Source organism: Cebus imitator, unplaced genomic scaffold (assembly GCF_001604975.1).
Source record: "Cebus imitator isolate Cc_AM_T3 unplaced genomic scaffold, Cebus_imitator-1.0 Scaffold58, whole genome shotgun sequence".
NCBI classification, from domain to species: domain Eukaryota; kingdom Metazoa; phylum Chordata; class Mammalia; order Primates; family Cebidae; genus Cebus; species Cebus imitator.
The window spans coordinates 4,349,341-4,374,182 of NW_016107373.1; the positions used below are offsets into that span (position 1 = coordinate 4,349,341).

A 24,842-nucleotide genomic window follows, 5' to 3' on the forward strand; every position below is an offset into this window, starting at 1 on the left:
TGCGGTGAGCCGAGATCGCGCCATTGCACTCCAGCCTGGGTAACAAGAGCGAAACTCTGTCTCAAAAAAAAAAAAAAAAAAAAAGAGAGACAAGACTGGTGCTGTTAGCCTCATAAGACAAAACTAGAAATGAGAGGTCATGTTTTAGCTCAGTATTAGGAAAGACTTTTGGATCAGATAACCAGGGAATGGGTTATCCAGAAAGAAACTGGGATCACCATACCTAGAGTAGAAACAGAAGCCAGTTAATGGCTCCAGATGACACTACTGAGAGAGAGTGGAATATCAGAAGCTGACTAACAGAAGGTGACTGTATTTGATAAGAAACAGCATTAACAATCTTAGAAGAGAAGCTTCAAGGAGTTTTAGGGAGCAGAGGATGGAAAGATGAGTGTTAGATTCAAAACAAGATAGAAGTAAACAGAGCCATAAAAAGAGATAAAAGAACACGAATTCAAAGAGATGGACTGCAAAATCTGACTGAAAACTTCTTCCTCCAGAGAGTCTTGCATGAGTACTATCAATGGGTACTAGAGTACTTAAGATTGTGGCTTCTGAAGGCAAGTAAGATACATGCTACCTTTAATAACAATACTGCAGAGGGAACATGTTCCTTTGTCTTACAAAAGAGGAAGAGTATTCTAAGGAATTAGACAAACTTGGTTCCAAATTAAGATTACCACCATAGGGCCTTAGGCAATTCTGTTTTGAGTTCTAGGGCTTTCTTTTAAAGGCAGTGGTCTGATTTGAAGTCAGATTGGAAAGCTGCAGATATGCTTAAGATTTAACGTACAATGACATAAAATTTCAAGCCAGTAATCAGAAAGCACAAAAGGCTTAGATTGAATCAATCGAATTAAGGTAAGTAAGGAAATTATTCTCTTCTGAGTAGAAAATAATAATCATGAGTATTTGTTTGTACCAGAGGTGTTCTTTCTTTTTTTAGGTGGGTCAGTAGAGCAAGAGAAAACAAGGATCTGAGAAGATAACCTAGAAAAGCAAACAGGGAATCTTTCCTGTAACAATTCTTGTGCAAATAAGTTACAGCTCCCTTGAATTGAACAGATGTTCACTGACCATGTACTATGTATATGTGCTTGTGAAGACTTTGACTCCTGAAGATGCAGTTATACTTACGTTTGTAGAACATTTACTGGGTTCTGAGTACCAGGCACTAAAATAAATGCTTATCAAGTTATTGCATTTAAAGAGTCAAAACTACTCTATAAGGCATTTTTGTTGGTGTAATTTTGAATACAGGAGGTAAGAAAGGCTCAGGAAGATTAAGTCACTTGCAAATCTGATTAGATTTGCATTTTAGAAACAACTCTTTGGATGTACAAAAAATTGGTAATGGTTATTTTTTAAAATTCTGTATTGATCACATGTATTCTCTTACTTCACATACAGGCTAAAACAAAAGACTAGATTTAGAGAGCCAAATTAAGAGGTTACTGCAATAGTGCAGGCAGAAATGAAGAAAGTCTGAATTCAATAAAGGCAGAGGGAATAAATGAAGACCAACAGGTCTGAGAGATTGACTGGATACAGTCGTGCCTGGGTGAGTTGTGATGCTGTTAACAGAGATCAGGAATATAGACATTAGAAGCATTTCAGAAAATAGGGCCAATATGAAAAGAAGTTCAATTCTGGATATGTTACACTGAAGTGCCTATGGCACATCCAGATAAAGAGTACCCTTAAAAAAAAAGTAGAAATAAGATCTGGAGTTGCAGAGAATGTCTTAGCTGAAATACAGATTTGGAGTCAATGTTGTAGTCAAGGGTATCTGAATCACTAAGAGATAATACACAGAAGGATGAGAATGGAAGGTCAAATTTAGGATCCTCGATAATCCAACAAATAAAGGACAGAATAAAGAGTATGTGAAAGAAATGTAAAAAGGTGGTGTGGATAGAAGAAAGCCAAAGCAAGTGACATTCCAGAAGCCAAGAGGAAAGGACAGAGTTTCAAGAAGTGAGGAGTTATGCATAGTTCCAGACACAGTAAAGTGGTCAAGTGGATGAAAACTAAAAAGAAGTCATGCATTTTGACAATTCTGATAATCTTAGCAAGAACCATTTAGTACAATATAGCTCAAAATGTGTCATCAAATGGAATCTTAGGAGAGGGCCTAAAAAGTAAGCCCATTATTCCAAATCTTATTTTATTGGGTTAGTGTAAAAGCAACTTATCTTCCTTTTTCAATGATTTACTCAATAAACTAGTAACATTAAGAAGAGTGATACATAAACAAATCAGATTTGTTCTGGCAAAAGAAGACACTGAGGTGGAGAACAAAGAAAGTGTGAAGAACGCTTTCACACTATAGCATGTTATCTGCCTCACCACCTAGGGGTCACCCTCATGATGCTACAATATAATGACTGTTAAAAGAAGAAAACAAATTTTTAAAAGTAGAGAAAAGCCTAAGCTTAAAGCGTGAGAGTTGATTTTTCCCCAGAACCACAGCTCAGGTCAAATCAACTTACTTTCAAGTCTAAGGGCATCTGAGTCCCTCCCTGAATTCGCAACAGAGAATACAGGGTCCTCCTCTGTTCCTCTCTCAGAGGGCTCTTCTTCAGCAGCATCCAGTGACTGTGAGTTGTCAAAATATTTCTGTTTGTCATGGCTGTTGTCCAGGGTTTTCTCATGACAATTACCTCAATGACAAGAGACACAGATATAGCACATTAGAAACATCTCTCTTGTGTTGTACGATAGTACAGGGTCCTAAAATATCAAGAGCAAAAATGTGACAATGCTTGTTTTTCTTCAGCAGAACACACAAAAATCAGTGAGTTGCACCCAAAGCCAGATCACTACTGTGATTCAAGATTTTGCACTTAAGTTCAAGTTTCAGCTGTAAGCTATTGTTAAATATTTGGGAGAAGAAAAAAAAAAAACTGTAACAACAAAGATCAAGTCCCAAGACCTTGTTCCATTCATAATGGCCATGAAATATTTTCTTGAGGATAGAAATATGATCAAAAAGTTTTCCTTCTATTTGCCTTTCGAAAGTGAGAAATGACAGAGTAAGTCTGAGATAGATAAATTATAGCAGAGAAAAACACTATTTTTGCATCATGGCTTAAAATAAGATATACTAAAAGATGATGAATTATTAAAAATTAAAAGCCAAAGAATTAAACGGGATAATGCAGAAAATCAACACTTAAGACTGCAATATAACTTCTGAAAATGTTTTGCAATGTTTCTTTTGGAAAACAAGTTCTGGTCATGTCAATAAAAATAACTTGGCATGTATAGTGGGAACGAGTCAAAGGGTTTTGATCCTATTAGGAGTTGTGTGTTAATATGAACCAAAACCCCCACTATTCAGCTCTACTTGATGGTCATTCTCTAGGTAGAGAAGTATATTACCAGATAGTTGTATCTAATATGGCAGCAATCTGGCTGACATCTGTCCCTCCTTTGACTACCCATCGTTAGTTCTAACTGATCTGGCAAGCTGAATGGGTGCCCTCTTTCCCCTTTGTGTTCCATGGACATTATCAATGAAAATGCATTTTCAGTGGAGGAGCATAACTTTCCTGTTAGAGGACAATTCTTTGGTTAAGAGTGTATAAACAGCTGCTTACCTTAACCAGAACATTCAAACACACTCAAAGTTTATATTTTAGAGAATGTTGTCTCAAAGACAGACTGATTTGTCTGTCTGTCTATCTATCTATCTATCTATCTATCTATCTATCTATCTATCTACGTCTATCTATCTATCTATCTATCTATCTATCTATCTATCTGTATACGTCCACCAAACCAAGCTCTCTTTCTTGACTCATGGCTCTGTTTTAGATTTCATAATTTAAGAAAGTACTTCTAATGCCATTTCCCTTACTGTGCCAAGAAAATGTAATGGACTCAAAACCTTTTCCAACTTCATGACTTTGGAGTAAGGGGACCACATGCTTAGAGAGTCACTTTCCATTTTCCACATTTACACAATTATACATTGGAATCCATTGTATTTAACAAGACTATGTCAGAAATTGAGGATTCTTTGTTTTAAGAGCTTTAGCTTTCAAGAAACTGACAAACAACTTGGGAGACAGTAAATACAAGACAACACACAATACTTGTGCCAAATAAGTGCTTCAGAGAATAAGCTTTGGGTAGTTAGAACTCAAAAATTTTGAAGAATAGGTAGGACTTATAAAAGGGGAACTACAGGAAATGGAAGAAATATTTTTTGAGTGCTTGATATTTTTTCCTCCACTCTACCCTCATAAAATCCATGTGTGTCTTCATTTTACAAATGAGGAAACTCATTCTCAGTAAAATAAAGTAACTTGCCTAACGTCAAAAGTAAGTGGTAGATCTGAGATCTTGATTAGGTTGGCCTTATTACAAGGCTTCTGAGCTTCCTTCTGGTCAGCAGGGAAGGCAGCATTCTAGGCAAGGAGGAATAACGTGTAGGGCAAAGCAACAGGCATGGGAACTCTCATTTGTGTTGGGAGCAGTGAGAAGTACAACTTGATAAAGACTGAGTGCTGTGTGTGTGTGTGTGTGTGTGTGCATGCGTGCACGTGCGTGCCCATGGAGGGCTAATGGGAAAGAAGCCATGAGTAATGGTAGTTGCTTTCTTTCTCCAGATTCTCCTACGACAGGACAGAGGTTGTCAGTTTGCCTCCACTTCTGTTTTCACCATCTGGTATGTGTAGTTAAGTCAGGGGAGCTAAACATAAGAGCATTAAAATAAAACAGAATAACGACATCAACCATCTCTGCACACACAATTGACTATAATTTATTATGAAGAACATCACATTTCTCAGAGACAATTCTTAACTGGGATATAAATAAGCATGACTATTAAAAGCAGAGAGGAAATAATGATGACGATGATGCTGATGAAAGCATTCTTCATGTTGACATGGGCTGTGTAAAACAGCATTGTAAAAGCAAAGGACAAGCCTTTAACACTGGAACCCAGTGATATTCTATGTTTTCTGAAGTTGATTTCCTCCCTCAACATTTGATTCTCTTCTGTTTCTCTCCTACCCTCTGCCTACAGTAAAAATTTAATTGGTCTCATCTTTTTAAATTTCTGTAATACAAAAAAATACCTTGTAGGTAATTTATAAAATGTTATGTGCACAAGGGACCCTGAAGCTAAAATTATTCCTTCTGCATGACCTCAAACTCAGACATCTTGAGCAAGCCGTGTGCATTCTAAGAATGTCTTGCCCTCAAATTCAGGAAATTGGGGCCAACATCTCTCAGAAGGAGAGGAGAAGAATAATCAGGGAGGCGTACATGAATTAAAAAAAAAAGAGTAAGAGGTTTATGTTAGGTTATTTCTTGGAAATAGGCATCAAAATGATCACATAAAAGCTACACGCTTTAAGGTTAGAATTGTTAATACCAACCTTCTTACATTAACTGTTAAAAACAGACCAGTTTAGGGTTCTAATGTGATTTGCATTCGGAGCTTGGCGATAGTTTAATTGCCTAATTTTAAAAATTACTCCTTCCAGTTTTTAAGGGTAAGTGAGGTACTTTAGAAAAACGTAAAATTTCTATTATATAGACTATAGTATAGGTCTGCTCCAGCTCAAAGCGGAACTAAAAAAAGTTGCCTTTGTGGAAAAATATTTCCTGTTTTCCTGCCAGAGGTAGGAATGATGCTCTCATTAAAGAAACACAGAAAAATATCGGAGAAGAAAAAATGGAAAGATACCTGGAAAGCAGCAAGTCATCTTCTATGTAAAACTATTTTTGCTGACGCAAAAATGGGGAGATTCTATGACCTACACTAACCTTGAGTGGTATGATTTTTCTTTAAAGGAACAACATGATTTAAACAAAATGCTTTAGGTAACAAGGTCCCTGGTGAAAATGGAAAACACTTTTCTGTGTTTAATGCTCTGTTACTTGCTTGCAAAGCATTTAGCATCTAATTCAAACCCTGGCAGTTAGGTTTTTCTTAGAAGTAAAAGACTACAAGACTATCAACTAAGTATAAAACTCCAAAAAGGGTATTTTTGATTCTGAAACTACTATGAGATCCTAGTATATTAACATTCTTTTTCATGCTTGGAGAATCTCCTGCATAAATAGGGTGATTAATACTAACCTATCCTACAAGGGTATCTAGAAAAACAAATACATATTTAACATACCTTGTCAAAGTAAAGACTCCTGAGGGGTAAAGTCACAATTTATCATGTGGTGGAACAGTTTGTCAAAGAGTACTAAGTTCTCAGGATTTCCTATCTTCTCATCTTAATTCTTTACAAATTGCTAGAAGAGCATTATCCATTTTCTACCTAGAGTTGGGTAACCACTTACTTGTTAAAAAGAATTTTTACCTTCTAAATCTCATTGGTAGAGACTACTGGATGGGTAACTTAGGATGCTTTTTGGTTAGTTATAATAAAGAAATGCCACAGATGAATTGAGAGGCATCAAAACTTTGTAAGAGCCAAGAAACTAAAGCTTGCACCAATGATAAGATCATGTGGTTCTTTTAGCATTAGAGAAGTGGTTGTGGGTACAGACTGGGCAAGACAAGTTACTTTTACCTTTTTGTGAATCATTTTCCTCATCTACAAACTGAGTTTTTTTTTTTTTTTTTTTTTTTTTTTTTTTATTTTTTTTTTTTTTTTTTTTTTTTTTTTTTTTTTTTTTTTTGAAAGGAGTTTCACTCTTTTTGCCCAGGCTGGAGCACGATGGCACAATCTTGGCTCACTGCAACCTCCACCTCCCAGGTTCAAGCAATTCTCCTGCCTCAGCCTCCTGAGTTGCTGGGATTACAGGCATGTACTACCATGCCGAACTATTTTTGTATTTTTAGTAGAGACAGAGTTTCTCCCTGTTTGTCACGCTGGTCTCAAACTCCCGGCCTCAGGTGATCAACCCATTTCAGCCTCCCAAAGTGCTGGGATTACAAGCATGAGCCAACGTGCCCGACTTGTTTTTGTTTTTTAAGAGATGGGGGTCTCACTATGTTGCCCAGGCTGGACTTGAACTCCTGGGCTCAAGTGATCTTACTTCAGCCTCCCTTGTAGCTAGGACTACAGGCATGTGCTACTGCACCAGGCTGCAAATTGAGCTTAATAACATCCGGTTCATTAGGTTGTTGAGAATTACATGCAAAGAGCTACACCATTGCCTAGCACATGATAAGATGCTATTATTATTAGCACTGACTCCTTGAAAAGCTGCAGTGGAATAATAAGTCATCCCAATGTAATCTTTTAAAAATAAGGCCTTTTGGGTATAGCCAACTCAGAATCTCTAGTATGGTCAATTAACTGGCTATTAGAAGTTATCAGGGTATACATCTTACACCAGTTAGAATGGTGATCATTAAAAGTCAGGAAACAACAGATGCTGGAGAGGATGTGGAGAAACAGGAATGCTTTTACACTGTTGGTGAGAGTGTAAATTAGTTCAACCACATTGGAAGACAGTGCGGCGATTCCTCAAGGATATAGAACCAGAAATACCATTACTGGTATTTAAGAAATAACCCAGCAATCCCATTACTGAGTATATACCCAAAGGCTTATAAATCATTCTACTATAAAAACACATGTGCACCTAGGTTTATTGCAGCACTATTTACTACAGCAAAGACTTGGAACCAACCCAAATGCCCATCAGTGATAGACTGGATAAAGAAAATGTGGCACATATACACCATGGAATAAGCAGCCATAAAAAAAAGAGTTCATGTCCTTTGCAGGGACATGGATGAAGTTGGAAACCATCATTCTTAGCAAACTAACACAGGAACAGAAAACCAAACACTGCATGTTCTCACTCATAAGTGGGAGTTTAACAATGAGAACACATAGACACAGGGAGGGGAAACATCACACACCGGGGCCTGTCAGGGGAAGAGGGACAGGGGAGGGATAGCATTAGGAGAAATACCTAATGTAGATGACAGATTGATGGGTGCAGCAAACCACCATGGCATGTGTATACCTGTGTAACAAACCTACACATAGTATCCCAGAGCTCAAACTGCTGAGCTCTAGTGATCTGCTTTATTATACTTTTAAGTTCTGCAGATGTATCCCAGAAAAAAAAAAAAAAAAAAAAAAGAAAAAGAAGTTATCAGGGTATCTGCCTAATTTCGTGTGTGTGTGTGTGTGTGTGTGTGTGTGTGATGCTGGAGGCAGTACAGAGTCCATTTCTACCAATCTTTTAGAAGAAAGCAGCAATTAAATCAGATTAAAATCCTTAGCATATCTAAGCCCCAAAATGTTTAGTACACTTAGAAATTAGTCTCACAGTCTGCTTCGTGCTCTCTAAAGGACATTTTAGTAGACAGCGTGAATTCACTGCCTTAAAATATGAAAATAGGCTACAGGTACCATGTTACCTATAGTCGCTTACCTCTTTGCTGTTAACAACTCCCTCCCTCTAGTTTTTTTTTGTTTTGAGACACAATTGCTCTGTCGCCTGGCCTGGAGTGCAATGGCATGATCTGGGCTCACTGCAACCTCCGCCTTCCAGGCTCAAACCATCCTCCCACCTCAGCTTCTCGAGTAGCTGGGGCTATAGATGATTGCCACCACACCTGGCTAATTTTTGTATTTTTCGTAGAGACACGGTTTCAGTGTGTTGCCCAGGCTGCTCTCAAACTGCTGAGATCAAGCAATCTGTCTACCGTGGCCTCCCAAAGTGCTGGGATTACAGGCATAAGCCACTGTGCCCAGCCCACTCTAGTTTGTTAACCTTGCTTCAGTCCTTCCCCCCAACATACTTTTTGTTTTCATACAGTAAATGTAAGTCATATTCCTATGCAATTTATAAGTAATTTCTAAGATATAAATAATAAACTGATTTGTAATACAAGCTATAATTCAAATTTTAAGGCAAAGATGTTAGAAAAGTGGTCTTTGTGAAACAGTGGAATATTCTAAAGGTTTTCCTACTATCTCTGCTCCAATAGGCTTACATTATACTCTATAGTCTCCTTTCTTCTGCCTTTCAGAAAAGTAACCTTACAGGAAACATTCTGATGTATTCAATTAAAGTACCTAGGTGGAAAATACAGACAACATCATCCTTTTAACAGATCCGAGTAACTTTTTATCTAGTGCTTTTCTCCTTACCTTTCTACCTAACTGCACTCAAAATTATGCAGTTATAAAAATAATTTCTTTTGGAAATAAGTAGCTTAGAAACACACGGTGACTTTTTCCTTTTATTATAATTTAAGCTACTTCACAGCACTATTTCATATTTATCTCTAGTAAAATATAACCTGTTTCTTAGAAAAGGTAGCAAAATACCATGAAGTGAACAATAATATCTTTCAGTTGCTCACCATTGTTATATAAAACTACCAGGACGCTTTTACAATAGGTGACATGTGGGACTTTGGCACCACACAGAGTAATAGGTACAGCTGAGGAAGGATACCTTACTGGGAATAGATACCTTTATGATTTTTACCTCCAGAGGTTGTAACAGAGTCCAACAGACCTTTAGCCAAGAGGAACACTTGCATGGTATAAATTCAAAGCCTGCCTCAGCTGCAGCCTTACCATATAAACTTGGGCAACTCAATTTGTCTCTGTGTCCAGGAATTTTACTCTGAAATGGAGAGACAAACTACTCTCCTACTATCAGGGAATTCTTGGGAAACACCATTAATGAAACCACTGCTAACATAAGCACACAGAACCTGAATCTGGGTGAAACCTAAGCTGCTGATGACTGCCCCTGAGAGACAAGTGAAGATGCCTCACCTCCTCTGCCCTGTTCTATTCTCTATTTGGGAAAGAAAAAAAAATTATTTGAACAGAAATAATGGCTCCTTAGACCTGTTCTCATTCAGTAATTCCTACTGAATGAAATTCTTTGCAGAAGGTTTTAAAATAACAGTTTTGTACTGACTGACCTCAAAAGTACAATGGCAGAGAGAAAAGAGACTGTATTAAAGACCTGAAATCAGCAATCTCTCCTGGTGAGGTGATTAAGCCAGAAGAGAGTTTACAGGGGAAAAAAAAAAGAAAAGTATGTGACTCCCAAATATGAATGTATGTACATGTGTGCATGTGTGTGTGTGTGTGTGTTTCCCTTTTACTACATATTCTGGAGTTCAATTCTGTTCTGGGAAATACTTTGTTCACAAACGGTCAGGTATGGAATTTGCTCTGCTCAAGAATTTAGAGCTGAATTGGTTTCTGCAGACCTATATGACTTGTATCCCATATGCCCTGCCTCCTTTTAGAGCAGTAAAAGGAGAACTGGCTATAAATCTGGCCTTTGGTCTTGCCATATGGCCTTCTCTTAAATGACAAAAGCATAAGAAGCCAAGTTAGCAAGAGTTGAGACACAGATTCCATGACACGCAGTCTGTGTTAGAAACTATTTTAATGATGAATCCAGGCTTTCAGCAGTTATAAGTACTTCTAGAATGGTAAAAGATCAGGTTACATCTCTAAAGCAAGTTTAAAATTCATTATAAGTTTACTATGAGACTTTTCCATGCAGATATTATACTGAAAAAGAAAATCAACTGACACAGTTTTTTTTTTTTTTTTTTTTTTTTTTTTTAATTAAATCTCTGGCTTACTTCAGCCTAGGCAACTTTTCTTTAAGCAAGAATACTGGGGAAACAAATTCAACAGACTTCCTGAGACTGACTCATAGGTGTTAGTTTTCAATGAGGGTCAAGAGGGACATTAGTTTATAACTTTCATTAAAAACAGTGAGGACTGAAGGTGGGAAAATAAGGCTACCTGTTAGATGTGTCGGTTCCTAGTGGACCAGTAAGACAATAAGATTCAATTTTTCTTCTCTCTCCAATAGTGCGAGCTGCAGACCTTAAAAGGAGATTTGTATCTACTTATGTATATTAAGGGGGGTTTCCTAGTAAGTACTCTGGGCAACCTTTGGGTGGATACAAGTTTATTACTCCTTATTACTTTTAATACTTAGGTATCTGAGTAGTTCAGACTTGAAATATCATCAGCCAGTTTGCCATTGAAGAATATTCTATGTGCTAAACGTTGCGGGGAGGGTATGGAATGCTTGGTGAGCTGGGGTATGCAGATGGAAAAAGGATTGGTTTCTGCACTCAAGGAGCTAGGAGCGTCTTGTTAAAGAGCTGTGCGATGTACACAGATAGCTATCGCGGCAAGTCACAGGAACCAAAGGAGAGGCACACTTAAAATGTCTGATTACACATTACTTACAATTAAGGGGTCAGGCAAACGCATATGGTGTAAGTGGCTCTTGAAAGATGGGTAAAACTGGTACTTTTGTGTGTATGTGTTGCAAGAAAGAGCTGGAGAGTTATAGGAGACAGCTGCAGAAAACAACGCACGCTAGCTAACTCATCAAACTAGCAAAGCAGGATGTATGTAGCAAAGAAAATTAACTACCCGCAATGGCATCATCATTTGGACGAAGATTTGGTGCAATTCCCATTGATTCTGCAAAAGGCAAATGTTATTAAAGTTCTTATAATCAGTGACCTTAAAATACAACATATCTTTCTGATTCAATCACACAGTCTTGCAGTTAAGTCTGCTTCACTCAATTCTTAAACTTAGAACAAGCCTACAAGGTCAGAGGGGGCTTAGATTCCCTAATTACCCACAACTTTTAGTGTTATCATTTGCCTTGCCTTTTTCCTGCTGTGAGTGGTCACCTGCTGATGCAGAGGAAAGTGATCTAGCAGGAAAACCAACAGACTTGGTTTACGTAGTAAGTATGATATTTAGGCCCATCAAAATGTCCTTTGCATTAGTATAGGTAGTAGTATGATATTTAAACCAAAGTTTAAAATATGGTATTGGTATTTAAAGCTTACTACCAAACTAGACTTGGTTTAGGTAGTGTGATATTTAAACGTACCACTGGTATAGGTAGTAAGTATGATATTTAAACCAACAGACCTTGTACATCACACAACTATCTAATAAGACTCTCATTGCTGTTTGAGAGCAGAAACCAATCCCTAATTATGCCCAGCACTTTTTGTGCTTATAAGGCTTGTCTTTTTTCCCTACAGCAAGGATACAGAGCAAGGCTGAGGCAAACGAAGTCACAAAGGTTATTTCGTCTTTTTTACTCCTCAAATTAAGTGAACTACAAAGACAGTATCTTCAAATGAGAACCCAAGATCCTAGTTATTCCATAATTGATCAGGATTTGAGTCTAGTAATACCTCATAGGTCCTAGATAGAAGGAATAAGATCAAGCACTAGGAAATGTCCTTTGCACTGGTAAAGGTAATAAGTGTGATATTCAAACTAGTTTTTTTTTTTTTTTTTTTTTTTTTTTTTTGGATATTTTTTTTTTTTTTTTTTTTTTTTTTTTGAGATAAGTCTCGCTCTGTTGCCATGCTGGAGTGCAGTGGGGCAATCTCAGCTCACTGCAACCTCTGCCTCCTGGATTCAAGTGATTCTCCTGCCTCAGCCTCCCAGGTAGCTGGGACTACAGGCACATACCACCACGCCTGGCTAATTTTTTTGTATTTTTAGTAGAGTCACGGTTTCGCCATGTTGGCCAGGCTGGTCTCAAACTCCTGACCCTGTGATCTGCCCATCTCAGCCTCCCAAAGTGCTAGGATTACAGGTGTGAGTCACCATGCCCAGCCCAACTAGTTAAAAAAAAAAAATCCACAGCTGGGCGGTGGCTCACACCTGTAATCCCAGCACTTTGGGAGGCCAAGGTGGGCAGATCACGAGGTCAGGAGTTCGAGACCAGCCTGACCAACATGGCAAAACCCTGTCGCTACCAAAAATACAAAAATTAGCTGGATGTGGTGGTGCGTGCCTGTAATCTCAGCTACTTAGGAGGCTGAGGCAGGAGAGTCACTTGAACCCGGGAGGCAGAGGTGATTGTAGTGAGCCAAGATTGCGCCGCTGCACTCCAGCCTGGGCGACAGAGCAAGACTCTGTCACACACACACACACACACACACACACACACACACACACACACAAAATCACACACTGAAGTCCCTCTACCAAACAACGTTTTGAACAGAGCCTTGTGGATGGATCTCAGTAATAAAGTTTCCCAATTCCCTGATTGCAGATCCTGCCTCAGGGGTATGGAATTAAGATACGCACTTTGATTTGAAGGTAACTACTTACAGTTAAGTACCTATGGCCAATGCATGATCAAGAGGAAAGTGAAAAATACATGATGATATCATGTATTTTTGTTACATATTTTTTCCTCTTGCTTTATGTCACCAAATCAAAGTCACCTGGGGACACTCACCTCAGTGGCCACTTTGCATGTAATAACAAGGTTTCCAGGATCTTACTCGGTCTCTCCCAACTTTTAACACATATGGTTTTTAGCCAGTGTACTGTGAGAGGGATGGTGAATTGATTATTAATTTGTTCATATGAGGTTTTTCTCTAGCTGTATTTCTCATCATCAAGGGAAATATGACTTTATTATTACAGAGGTACAGCAGGAATCAGAGAACTTGCTTGACAGCAGTACCCCCTCAGCTGCCACGGACCTCTAGCTCTTTTTCCTAAAATGTACTTAGGCAAATTGTGCTTATTATTTTCTGTAATCATCTCACTGTATATTTGGGACCTGACTAGGTTATCAAAGCCTGACAACTAAAGAGGTTTAAAGGATGGCACAATCTGAATGACAAATTTAGGTTTGTTCCTATAAAAGACAACTAAATGGGAAGAAAAATCCAAAGCAGTGGTCTTTTCAATAGGTGCGAAATGTGATTTAAATTTCTCCTGCATCTTTGAGATCTTAATTAAATAAACTTTGCTGGTTAGGAAAAAGTAACGGATTACTGAGATTTTTTTGGCCAAAGAGTAGCTCAGTATGAAATAAATTCAACCACTAGCAATAAATACTAACAATTAAAGAAAAAAGAAAGAGAAAAGCCCAAACAGCATACACATGTACACATATATACGGCAGGCATCCTCAGTCTTAAGTGTTTTAAAATCTCACTAATACTCTTTTCTAATGATTATCAGACTCACTGCTTTATATCCATCAACCATGGAACTGAGTAGAGACAATCCAATGATTACATTTGTAAAGGGGTTTACATAGTTTGTGCTGTTTTTAAAAAACGGTCTAAAACTAGGAATTCATTTCAACTGTCTCAAAGCAAACATAAATAACTTTCTGAGGCGCAAACCACTTAGAAATTTTAAAAAGAGCCCACTCTACTAACGTAGAATAGGATGTGTATTTTGTCAATTAGAATAATTTTTTCATTATCTTTTCAAGAGACAGGTGTTCCATTATGTTTCCCAGGTTGGAGAGCAGGGGTATGATCAGGGTGCACTACAGCTTTGTAGTCCTGGTCTCTAGTGATCCTCCCGCCTCAGCTTTCTAAGTGGTTGGGACTACTTTGCTCACCACCAAGCCTAGCTGGAATAATCTTTGTGAATGGAGAAGAGTTGTATAAATGCTTGCTATTTGAGATGGCAAAACTTAACATGATATATATAAACTGTCTCCAAAACATCTAGAATGATGAAGGAAAAGTGAAGATTTAGACAACATCCAATGAACTTGCTTAACTCACTACACACAAGTATATATAACAAGTCAGTCCCCTTCAGTTCCTATCAGAAGGCTGAAATACAACTGCAGCAACAAACCATATCAAAAATACCTTGTTCAGTGACTAGTGGGAACTATATAAAACAGACCCCATCTTGCTTATCTTCCATATTTTTTTTTGGTGGTGTGTACAATCACTTTGTCCTTTGTGATGTGAGTTCAGGAAATCCCAACAAGTTCCTGCTGCAGAATGGAGCCTATGCAAAGAAAGATGTCTATATATAATCTTTCAACCCTATCAGCACATAAGTGAACATAAAATATGATTGACAATGCTTTAACTTTCCAGTGGGTGTGCCCACACTACACACAGAACAGAAAGAAACTGCTTTTTTTCTGTGATCTAAACTTATTATTTCAAAAATATAACTAACTTCCTTTTGGAGAATCAAGATAGTAACTCCCAACACTGGCACAGACCATTTGCACACCTAAAGTGTTAAGCTCTGTAAATCACGCAGCTTATAAATTTGTCACTTATTTCTATTGACTGACTGACTGACTGACTGAGATACAGTCTCACTCTGTCACTGAGGCTGGAGTGCAGTGTATGGTCTCAGCTCACTGAAACCTCCACCTCTTGAGTTCAAGTGATTCTTCTGCCTTAGCCCCCCAAGTAGCTGGGATAACAGGTGTCTACCATCATGCCCAGTTAATTTTTGTGTTTTTAGTAGAGATGCGGTTTCACCATTTTGGCCTGGCTGGTCTCGAACTCCTGACCTCAAGTGATCCGACTGCCTCAGCCTCCCAAAGTGCTGGGATTACAGGCATGAATTACTGCGCCTAGCCTGTAACCTATTTTTAAATTAATCAACATAAGTATTTCATAACTCAGTGACATGCTGCAATGCTACCCAACGCTGGGTGCCTCCAGGAAGTGCTAGCAGAATGTCTAAAGTGATAGTTTATTTGCTGCCCTTGGTCTCAGTCCTCTTGGGGCATCAGAGCCAAGTCTACAGTGGTTCAACTCCAACAGTCCTGGTGAAACAGAATCAGACTACTTACTTTGTATATACGATATGATACGGCTTAGACTATCCTTCTGAGAAATGCCCTATTTCTTCAATCACCCATCAAAGTTTTCTACAATTTTATTAAAAATACACAATTACCTGTTCAAGTTTCCCTTTTTTTAATAGATAGAGTCTAACTCTGTTGCCCAGGCTAGAATACAGTGATGCAATGTCAGCTCACTGCAACCTCCACCTCCAGGATTCAAGCGACTCCTCTGCCTCAGCCTCCCCAGTAGCTAGGATTACAGGCACACACCACAACACCTGGCTAGTTTTTGCATTTTTAGTAGAGATCGGGTTTTGCCATGTTGGCCAGGGTAGTCTCTAACTCCTGACCTCAGATGATCTGCCTGCCTCAGCCTTCCAAAGTGTGGGGATCACAGGCATGAGCCACCATGCCCAGCCACCTTTTCATGTTTCTAGCAAATGAATTTTTTAAAGAAAGCTTTCCTGATTTGTGTCCTATTATCATTACATGTTTTCTAAAGAATGATTCCTGGCTGGGCGAGGTGGCTCACACTTGTAATCACACTTTGGGAAGCCGAGGAGAGTGGATCACCTGAGGCCAGGAGTTCAAGACCAGCCTGGCCAACATGGCGAAACTCCATCTCTACCAAAAAAAAAAAAAAAAAAAAAAAAAAAAAAAAAAAGAATTAGCCGGGCGTGGTGGCGGGTGCCTGTAATCCCAGGTACTGTGGAGCCTGAGGCAAGAGAATCACTTGAACCTGGAAGGTGGAGGTTGCAGTGAGCTGAGATTGAGCCACTGTACTCCACCCTGGGTGACAAGAGCGAGGCTCCATCTCAGGAAGAAAAAAAAAAAAGATTCTTGGTATCATCTCCTATTTGCTTTAAAGTTATTTTAGTCACTAAGTGACAGGATAAAATATGAGCTATATTTTAGAAACTATGCTAATAGCTCCAAAAGTAATTCAATTATATACAGAGAGCTCACTTTAATACTTCCATTATTTTAAAATTTATTCATGTTATTTTAGTGTAGGTATCTCCCCATTTTATAGAAAATGCTTTTGATAAATGAAGTCACCAATGATTTCTAAACTGTTAAACCCAGAGCTTCCCACACTTTACTCATTTACCAATTACTATCATGATTTTTCCATAGCTACCAGTACCATTACTTACATGTTTTTCTTTAATGAATCTAGAGTTTAATATTACACTAATTTAGGTTAAAAGGGAAAATCATTACCATTTTTCATAAATAACAGGTTTTATGTACCAGTTATACATTTTTCTAATGACCATCAAAATAAACCATAAATTCTAAAATTAAAATACCAACTAAAAGCTTGCAAATGAATCAATATAGGACACACTACGATTGTCTTCTTTGTCCTTCTCAAACACTCTGTTCTAAACTTCGTGACCCTGGTCTCCCGGGGCCTCTATTTATTCACTTTCACTGACTCTATTCCTTAAATGTTAGTATTTTCTAAGATTCCGTTCTTGGCATTTTCTTCGCATCCTGCACATTCTTTCTGAGGGAATCAGAGGCATCTCCGAATGAACATGTCTATCACTGAACTTATTATTCCCAGCACAACATCAATGCATAGATGATTTCTCCTCTGTGGTCCCATTCTTAACAACATTGACATCTGTCCAGTTTCCGAAGTTAGAAATCTCTCTAGTTAATTTGCATTCTGAGACAACTGTTTTCAGCCTTTCCTCTCTCATCAAATCTCCAACATTCTCTGTACCTCTTCATTCTCATCTGACAAGTCACCTCATATTTTGCTGAGAAGCAATCAGAAGTCCCACCATCAAATCTTTCAACGTACCTACAACTTTACCTATATATCATCCTTGCTCCTAAGAACGAGACTTACATTTGTGGCTTGGATCTCGTCCCCTCTTGTCCACTCAATAATTCTGCTTCTACAATTAGCCCTTTGCTGCATCTTCAAGTTTTTCCACTATGTTTGATCATTCCTATTGAAACATGCTACAGTGCTTTCTTAGAACAACAAACACCTTCAACCCCACAGCCTCCTCCAGCTATATCCCATTTTCCTGTTCTTCACTGTAGCAAAACTTAAGAGCTGCTTGCCATCCTCACTTCCTTCAAAACCTATTTCACATAAGCTTTTTACAAGATTACCAATCTCCATGTTACTAAATGCAGTAGCTCATTCTCTGCCCACATCCAGCTCAATCTCTCAAGATATAGCATGCTGGGATAATAATAATGATATGCTTGACAACTCCTTAAAACATTTTCTTTGCTTGGCTTGTGGGATAAAACACTTGAATGATTTTTCTACTAGCTTACTGGGTACTCCTTTACTGCTCTTTTTCTTCCTGACCTCTATGTTGGCTAGAATACCCTAGTAATTGATTTTTGACCCATTTTCCTTTTTATAGTAATTACTGAGATAATTTCATCCAAGCTCATGACTTTAAAAAACATTCATATGTCCATGACCCAAAAATGGTTATAGCCTGGTCTCTTCCCCACCATTATAACACTCATGTATCCAACTACATATTCAACATCTCTACTTAAACACTTAATAGGCAACTCAAATTTAACATGTCCAAAACCAAACCTGTTTTTCTCCCGAAATCGTCTTGTTTCACAGATTTGATTATCTCATTAAATAGCACCACTATTTACCTGATTGCTCAGGTTCCAGATTTAAGAGTCACCCTTAGCCTCTCTTTCTTTCATTTCCCACATCCCTTTCTAGTAGTGTCTTATTGGTTCTACCTTCAAAATATATCCCAAATAAGATCATTTCTCACTTTCTGCCTGTCCACCCCAGTGGTACAGGCCAATATAATCTCTCACTGATACTTTTATGACAGCATCCTAACAGGCCCTCATGCTTCTGCTCTTACCCCACTATTCTATTCTCAACAGAGCAACCAGAGGAATTACGTTAAAATGAAAATCAGTTCACTTTACTCTTGTGTTCAAAATCTTCTAAGTCAGCAGTCCCCAACCTTTTTGGCACCAGGGGCTGTTTTTGTGGAAGACAATTTTTCCACAGACTGGGGTGTGGGAGGGATGGTTTTGGGATAATTCAAGCATATTACATGTTTTCTGCACTTAAATATTTGATCCCTCGGACACACAATTTACAACAGGTTCATGCCTCTGTGAGAATCTAATGCCACCACTGACCTGACAGAAGGTGGAGTTCAGGCAGTAATGTGAGTGATGGAGACTGGCTATAAAATGCAGATGAAGCTTTGCTTGCTGGCCTACCACTCACCTCCTGCTGTGCCACCCAGTTCCTTGTCATACATCTTTCTCTTAGAATAAAAACCCAAACTGTTAGAATGGTCTGCAAGGCAGTAAAAAAGGGGCTCTGTCCTCCACCACATTTATCTCTGCTTTCATCTCCTGCATCTCCATGACAGATGGAGACCCCTCCTCGCTATTCCTTGCACGAACCTTTGCAATGCTATTCTCTCTGCCTGAAATGCTTTTATGCTATATGTCTGCATGGCTTAGAACCTCTATCCTCCCTCAAGTCTATGTTCAAATGTCACTTTCTCAGTGGGGCCCCCCTTACTGATCCCAACCTCTCCTATTTTCCCCGTAGCACCCACTTTCTAATTAAATGATTTACTATGCTTATTATCTACTCTCTGCTTCCCTCTACTAAAATGTAGCTCTGTAAGAGCTGAAGGTATTTTCTGTTAGTTTTCAATTCCTAGAATAGTGACTGGAATATAGTAGGTAAATATTCATTGAATGAATGAATGAATGAATGAGCCACACCCAGTTTCCTTTGGGTGAAAGAAAACAAATTGTTGCTTTAGAAGATTATATCCTCTGTCAAATTTCATACTTTTTATTATTTGGCCAGACTAACCTACAATGACTGGATGAATAGTTGTGAAAAGATCTTAGGCCAGGGCCAGTAGGCTCATTCTTTAAAAGAATACACATGCTTTTTGGGCGTGCAGGACAAAAGATTCACATTAAAACCAACAAATATTTATATATAATGTCTTTCTAGGCTGAAGTATAAAACTATTGGTCATCAGAATCTCATACATACTGTCTCTAAGTTCTTATAAAAACCAAAAGCATCCCTTTTGTTCATAAAAACTAAATGCTGGAAATCCCAAAAGAAAAATACTGGCTACTAAGCTAATACTACAAAAGTACAGCCATAAGCTCTTCCACGTAAAATAGAAGGCTAGGTGGCAATTTAATGATGCAAGATTCAGAAAAGATCAGAATGACATGTTTAACTGAGAGAGACAATTTTAGGTGTGCTCTTGGGGTTCATTATGACTGCCCCCCATATTTAGATCCACGTTTTATATAGAAATGTATTTCTTTTGAGGGATGACATAAAAAGTGTAGTGATTATACGACTTTCATAAAATGTCCCAAGAATCTACAAATATGAATTATTTCAATCTTTCAATCATGGCAGTGGAATAGTTTATGACTAGTTGAAGAATTACACACAGGAACCACACTGGCCCTGGAAGACAGGAACTCACATTTTAGTTTCAGCTCCACCAATGACTGACTGTAATTTGAGTAAATCACAACCTTTGCTTATAGGTTCATAAATGCATAATTGTTTTTCCTATTCTCTCCTCTATCACATGTTAAATACATGTTAAAGATACATGTTAAAAAACTGTTAACCAAATAATTACAGTCCTTTTAAGTAAAGAAATATACAGATTTAAATGCATTACATACACAGAAATACATTTGGTTTTGTTTCAGGATATATCTGCATCTCAGGATTTTAAAATATGCAATATATTAACCAAAATTTTAATTCTTTTTACAGAAATAAACGGAGGTGACCTAACTAGTAGCATATTTAAAATACTGTAAGAGTCAGGTGCAGTGGTACACACCTGTCGTCCCAACTGTTTGGGAGGCTGAGATGGGAGAATTGCCTGATCCAGGAGTTAGAAGCTATGGTGTGTTATGAAAGAGCCTGTGAATAGCCACTGCACTCCAGCCTGGGCAACACAGTGAGACCCTGCCTCTAAAAAAAGTGCTATTAAAACTGGGTCTATGAGAATATCTTTTAAAAAAGCAGATACCTTCACCAATTCCTATAAAAGAATGTAAAAATATGTGATAAAGCAAAGATCCTTAATTGCAGGACAGGCTGGAATATCCACTGGAGGGCAGCAAAATGCAGGATTTCTTTTTCTTCAACATCTGAACTCTGTAAAATTGCTTTAAGCTGCAAGTTATAAATCTACAGAAATTTAGGTTGAAGAATACAGACTAAAACTACAGGCAATGAAACAGGTTATAAAAGGAAATCTAATTTACATAAATAGGTGCTATAAATACAGAAATACTGTGAAGAGAAGACAAGATAATCCATCTGCACACTGGAATAGATATTAAATCTTACGTACATGATTTGAAAATTCTGCTTTTTTCTCCAGAGACAAAAGCTATCAAATACGTATTAGAACACCTAAACATTAAAGTCTGAGTTCTTCTGCGTAACATTTATTCATACTTTCTAAGGATCTGGGCCATTTTTTTAAGTAGGCATGTGCCTCAATAAATTGAGAAGAGATCACAGCTCAGAAGTCTTGGGGTCAATGTTTAATTATATTTGGTAAACATCAATATTGCTGTTTGTGGCATAAAAGTCTAATAAATAAAACCTACCATTGGTTTTATGCTAATATTAGGAAAATAAACTATTAAAAATAAGGTAAAATCATATATATCAAAGATATTATAAGACAGTCTAGATTACTTTAGTAGTAGAAAAATATCTTTGCTAGATGTAACTTAGTTGCAGATAAGTCTTTCAAAAATATTTTACAGTTATAAATGCTTGGAAAATCTACTATTGTGTTGTAGTGCCAAATCAACATATTTCTAGACTCTTCTACAGATCCAGTATTTAATCATTTTGCTCATAGTGTTATTAAAAGTTATTTACCATTTTATAGAAAAGATAACCTTTATTGTTTCATGAAGTTTCATTCTCTGTGACAATTTTATTTTTTCCAATTAAAAAAGGCTGTTTTTTTTAGTATTGAGCACTTCATTGACTTTGCTTATATTCAAAAGCATGCTAAGTTTAACAGATTCTATTTTACTTTTAAAAGGACAACTTTGTTATTGAAGAATGAGTTTGCTACAGTAATCAATTCAGTTCTGCTTAAGTTAAATAAAATTGTAAAATAACAAGCCTATAAATGTGGAAAACCGTAGGTATTTTAAAACTGCCCAAACAAGATGTTGAACCAAACCGAAAACACTAACTTTTACAGTCAATTCAAGAGTGAGCAAGTGAAAAATCAATGTATTAAGTTCTCCTTCACAGCATCCTTGAAATGGTAGTGATATAAAACTACCTATAAAAGACCAGGATTTATAAAATTTTATTCAAAAAAGGGAGAGATGATGATAATAAACAGTTGCTATAAGAACACATGCATCCAACAAATGGCAGCCAATACATTGATTTCTAGGTTAATAAAAGTTTGAAAACACTGTCAGATAAATAATTTTTCACTAATCAACACAATTTTAGTTATAAAGTCTTTGTAAGTACAAAAAATTTTTTTAGTATAGTGACTATGTATTTTTAAGTTGACCAAACAGTATTTAAAAGTAATAGAATACATTATTTGCATAGGCATTCCAAGAAACACAAACTGTAAATATGCATGAAAAATTCCATGATTATACATGAAAAATAACAAAATACTTGGTAATGTTAAACTGCCCATCCTTTTACCAGTAGTTCATACTATTTAAGCCATTATATTATATTATGGTTGCTGTAAAAAACATTATGTATTTATTTTTGAGACAGAGTTTTGCTCTGTCACCCAGGCAGGAGTGCAGTGGTGTGATCTTGGCTCACTGCAACCTCCACCTCCCAAGTTTAAGTGATTCTCCTGCCTCAGCCTCCTGAGTAGCTGGGACTACAGGCATGTGCCACCACCCAGGTAATTTTTTGTATTTTTAGTAGAGATGGGGTTTCACCATGTTGGCTAGCTGGTCTTGAACTTCTGACCTCAGGTGATCCACCTGCCTTGGCCTCCCAAAGTGCTGGGATTACAGGCGTGAACCACTGTGCTCGGCCAACAATTATCAGGAATTCCATGACTATTACATGGAAAAAGAATCACTAGCCTTGTCACTTTCTTGAAATCTTTTTACTGTCATAATGAAAACTTAAAACAGACAATGTCAGACAAGGTAACTTATAAAACTTACTTCAGTATTACAAAAATGAAAAAGGTAAAGGCAAACAGAATCATCTGATTTCAGAAAAGGTACAGAAATGCTAATCATCATTCAGAGGTTTTTTTCTTTTTTTCATCAATTATTTAGCAAAGCTCAGAGATAACTGGAATAGAAGCAACTGTTTAGATTTCAAACATAAGAAGTTCCTGGTTTCTATAAAGGTGTTTGGCTTCTTTCAAGTTTTAGCTTTTCAAAACTGCAACTCAGAAAAGTAACTATGAATGGGCGGGATTACTCTGGAAATAAGTAACTCAAAATCATAGCCAAAGAAAAACACAATATTGAAATTGTTTCACTACTACTAATGCATTTTTAAACCTAGAAAATGCTATAGCATTCAAATTCATTAAGAGGTAACAGTATTTATTTAGGTGTTAGTAAATGTCGGATTCTTTTCTAATTCATATCAGAATGATTTTAAGTATACCAGCAGTAACAGACTATTTAGCTGTTCTTAGGTAACCTACGACATTTGAAAGATCACAGCACTCTGAGAAGATGCAGTAGAATTTAAAACAAACAAACAAACACTGCAGCATATTTTCTAGGATTAAGTAACTTCTTCCAGTGGCCTTAGCAAGTTTGAGCAGACTTTTTAACTAAATGTGGTAAACTCATTAATTACAATGTAAAAGGCGCTAAATATTTTTTTTAATTGATGAGCTCCCCCTGAAAGAACTATTATTTAAAAAAATGTATTCTGTCTTTCCATGTCAAATTATTTTATTTTATTGTTATCATATTGTACCTAATATTATTCTTTGAATACTCTGGACTATCAGATACCACAACTCTGAGAAAGATCTGTTCCACGTTCCTGGTTTTCTGGACTAGTTGAAGTTACGCTCTGGGGAAAAAGTTCAAGACAACTGTATTCCCTCTCTTGACATGACTGAGGTGAACTAAGAATACATTTCAAGAAACTGAAATACTAAATAAAAACATGTGAAACTAATGCTAAGGAAAAGACCTTTCAGAAAAGGGTCACTATACGTATATAGTGACAAAACTCTTCTCAAAAATAGAAATAAAATCCAAGAGAGGTGACGGAGATGATAGTAAAGAAAATAAGATATTCTATTAATAGACAAAGCTCATTGAAAAAGTAAAATCCTGTTTATAAGGCTGTTCTTAAGTAGCCCACAACCTTTAAAAGACTACAGTATTGTGAGATGATGCCGAAGAACTTTTTACCTAGTATCTACTATATGGTAAGAGCAATGCAACTATTATGTATCCATAAATATAAAAAAATTTAAAAATTAAAAAAAATATAATGGGAGAGCTGCAGTTCAAACTCATGTCAGATTCTAGTGCTGGCTACTCCACTCTATTGCCTTTTAGGGCTTTGGTATTCATAAAAGAACTTTAATTCAGATTGAGCTCCATACTGATCCACAACAGAGCTACAAAGTTATACTGCTGGGAGATTCTTGGTTTCTTCAGTAAATAACTGGGCTTTGACATTCAAGAGAAAAATACTACTTACAATCTGTCATTCTATTAAAATTGTAAGGCATTCTGGTATAGTGATTCAAGCAAACCACTTTCTGGTCTCAAATCTACTAATAATTATTGATGTCTTTTAGACAAGTCACGTAAATAAGTGGATGTCAGGTTTTTCTTTGTTTTTAAATACCAAAAGTGAAGGAGCTGAACTAATATCCATCTGATTAAATATTATAATCTAATTTGAATATTAACAAAACACACACTGTGCACTCTACAACGTCTAGATACTGAGGGTCCACATATATGTAAACTGCACCCATCCCAATTCAAGGCATAGAGTTAAAATTCATGATTTTATTTTTTTCTTATAGTGAAGGTTAAACAAATAAAGAACCAAATACGTGATTCTTAGAAGGTTCTAATAATGAATGTGCAATAGCTTTAGACATTAGCTTTATCCAGATGGATACACTTATACACATGCATATATGCCCATATATATGCTATGGGAGAGAGTGGAAGAAGGGAGAAAGATGCCACTTAATGTCGGGTCAATATATTAAAGGTATAGGAAA

The 24,842-nt window shown here is 37.1% G+C and overlaps 1 protein-coding gene across 4 annotated transcripts in view; it reads right to left on the reverse strand.

Moving 5' to 3' along the window:
- The window catches only part of TTC17 (tetratricopeptide repeat domain 17), a 142,085-nt gene that overhangs the window by 59,175 nt on the left and 58,068 nt on the right, over positions 1-24,842 (reverse strand). For 2 of the 4 annotated variants that reach the window (XM_017529412.1, XM_017529415.1), the window contains exons 17-18: positions 11,376-11,426; positions 2,493-2,663 (exon numbers count right to left, since the gene is read on the reverse strand). In XM_017529412.1, coding sequence (XP_017384901.1) covers positions 2,493-2,663; positions 11,376-11,426 — 222 coding nt within the window. The remainder of the gene's footprint in view (positions 1-2,492; positions 2,664-11,375; positions 11,427-24,842) is intronic. The other 2 variants (XM_017529413.2, XM_017529416.2) reach the window with 1 other exon arrangement.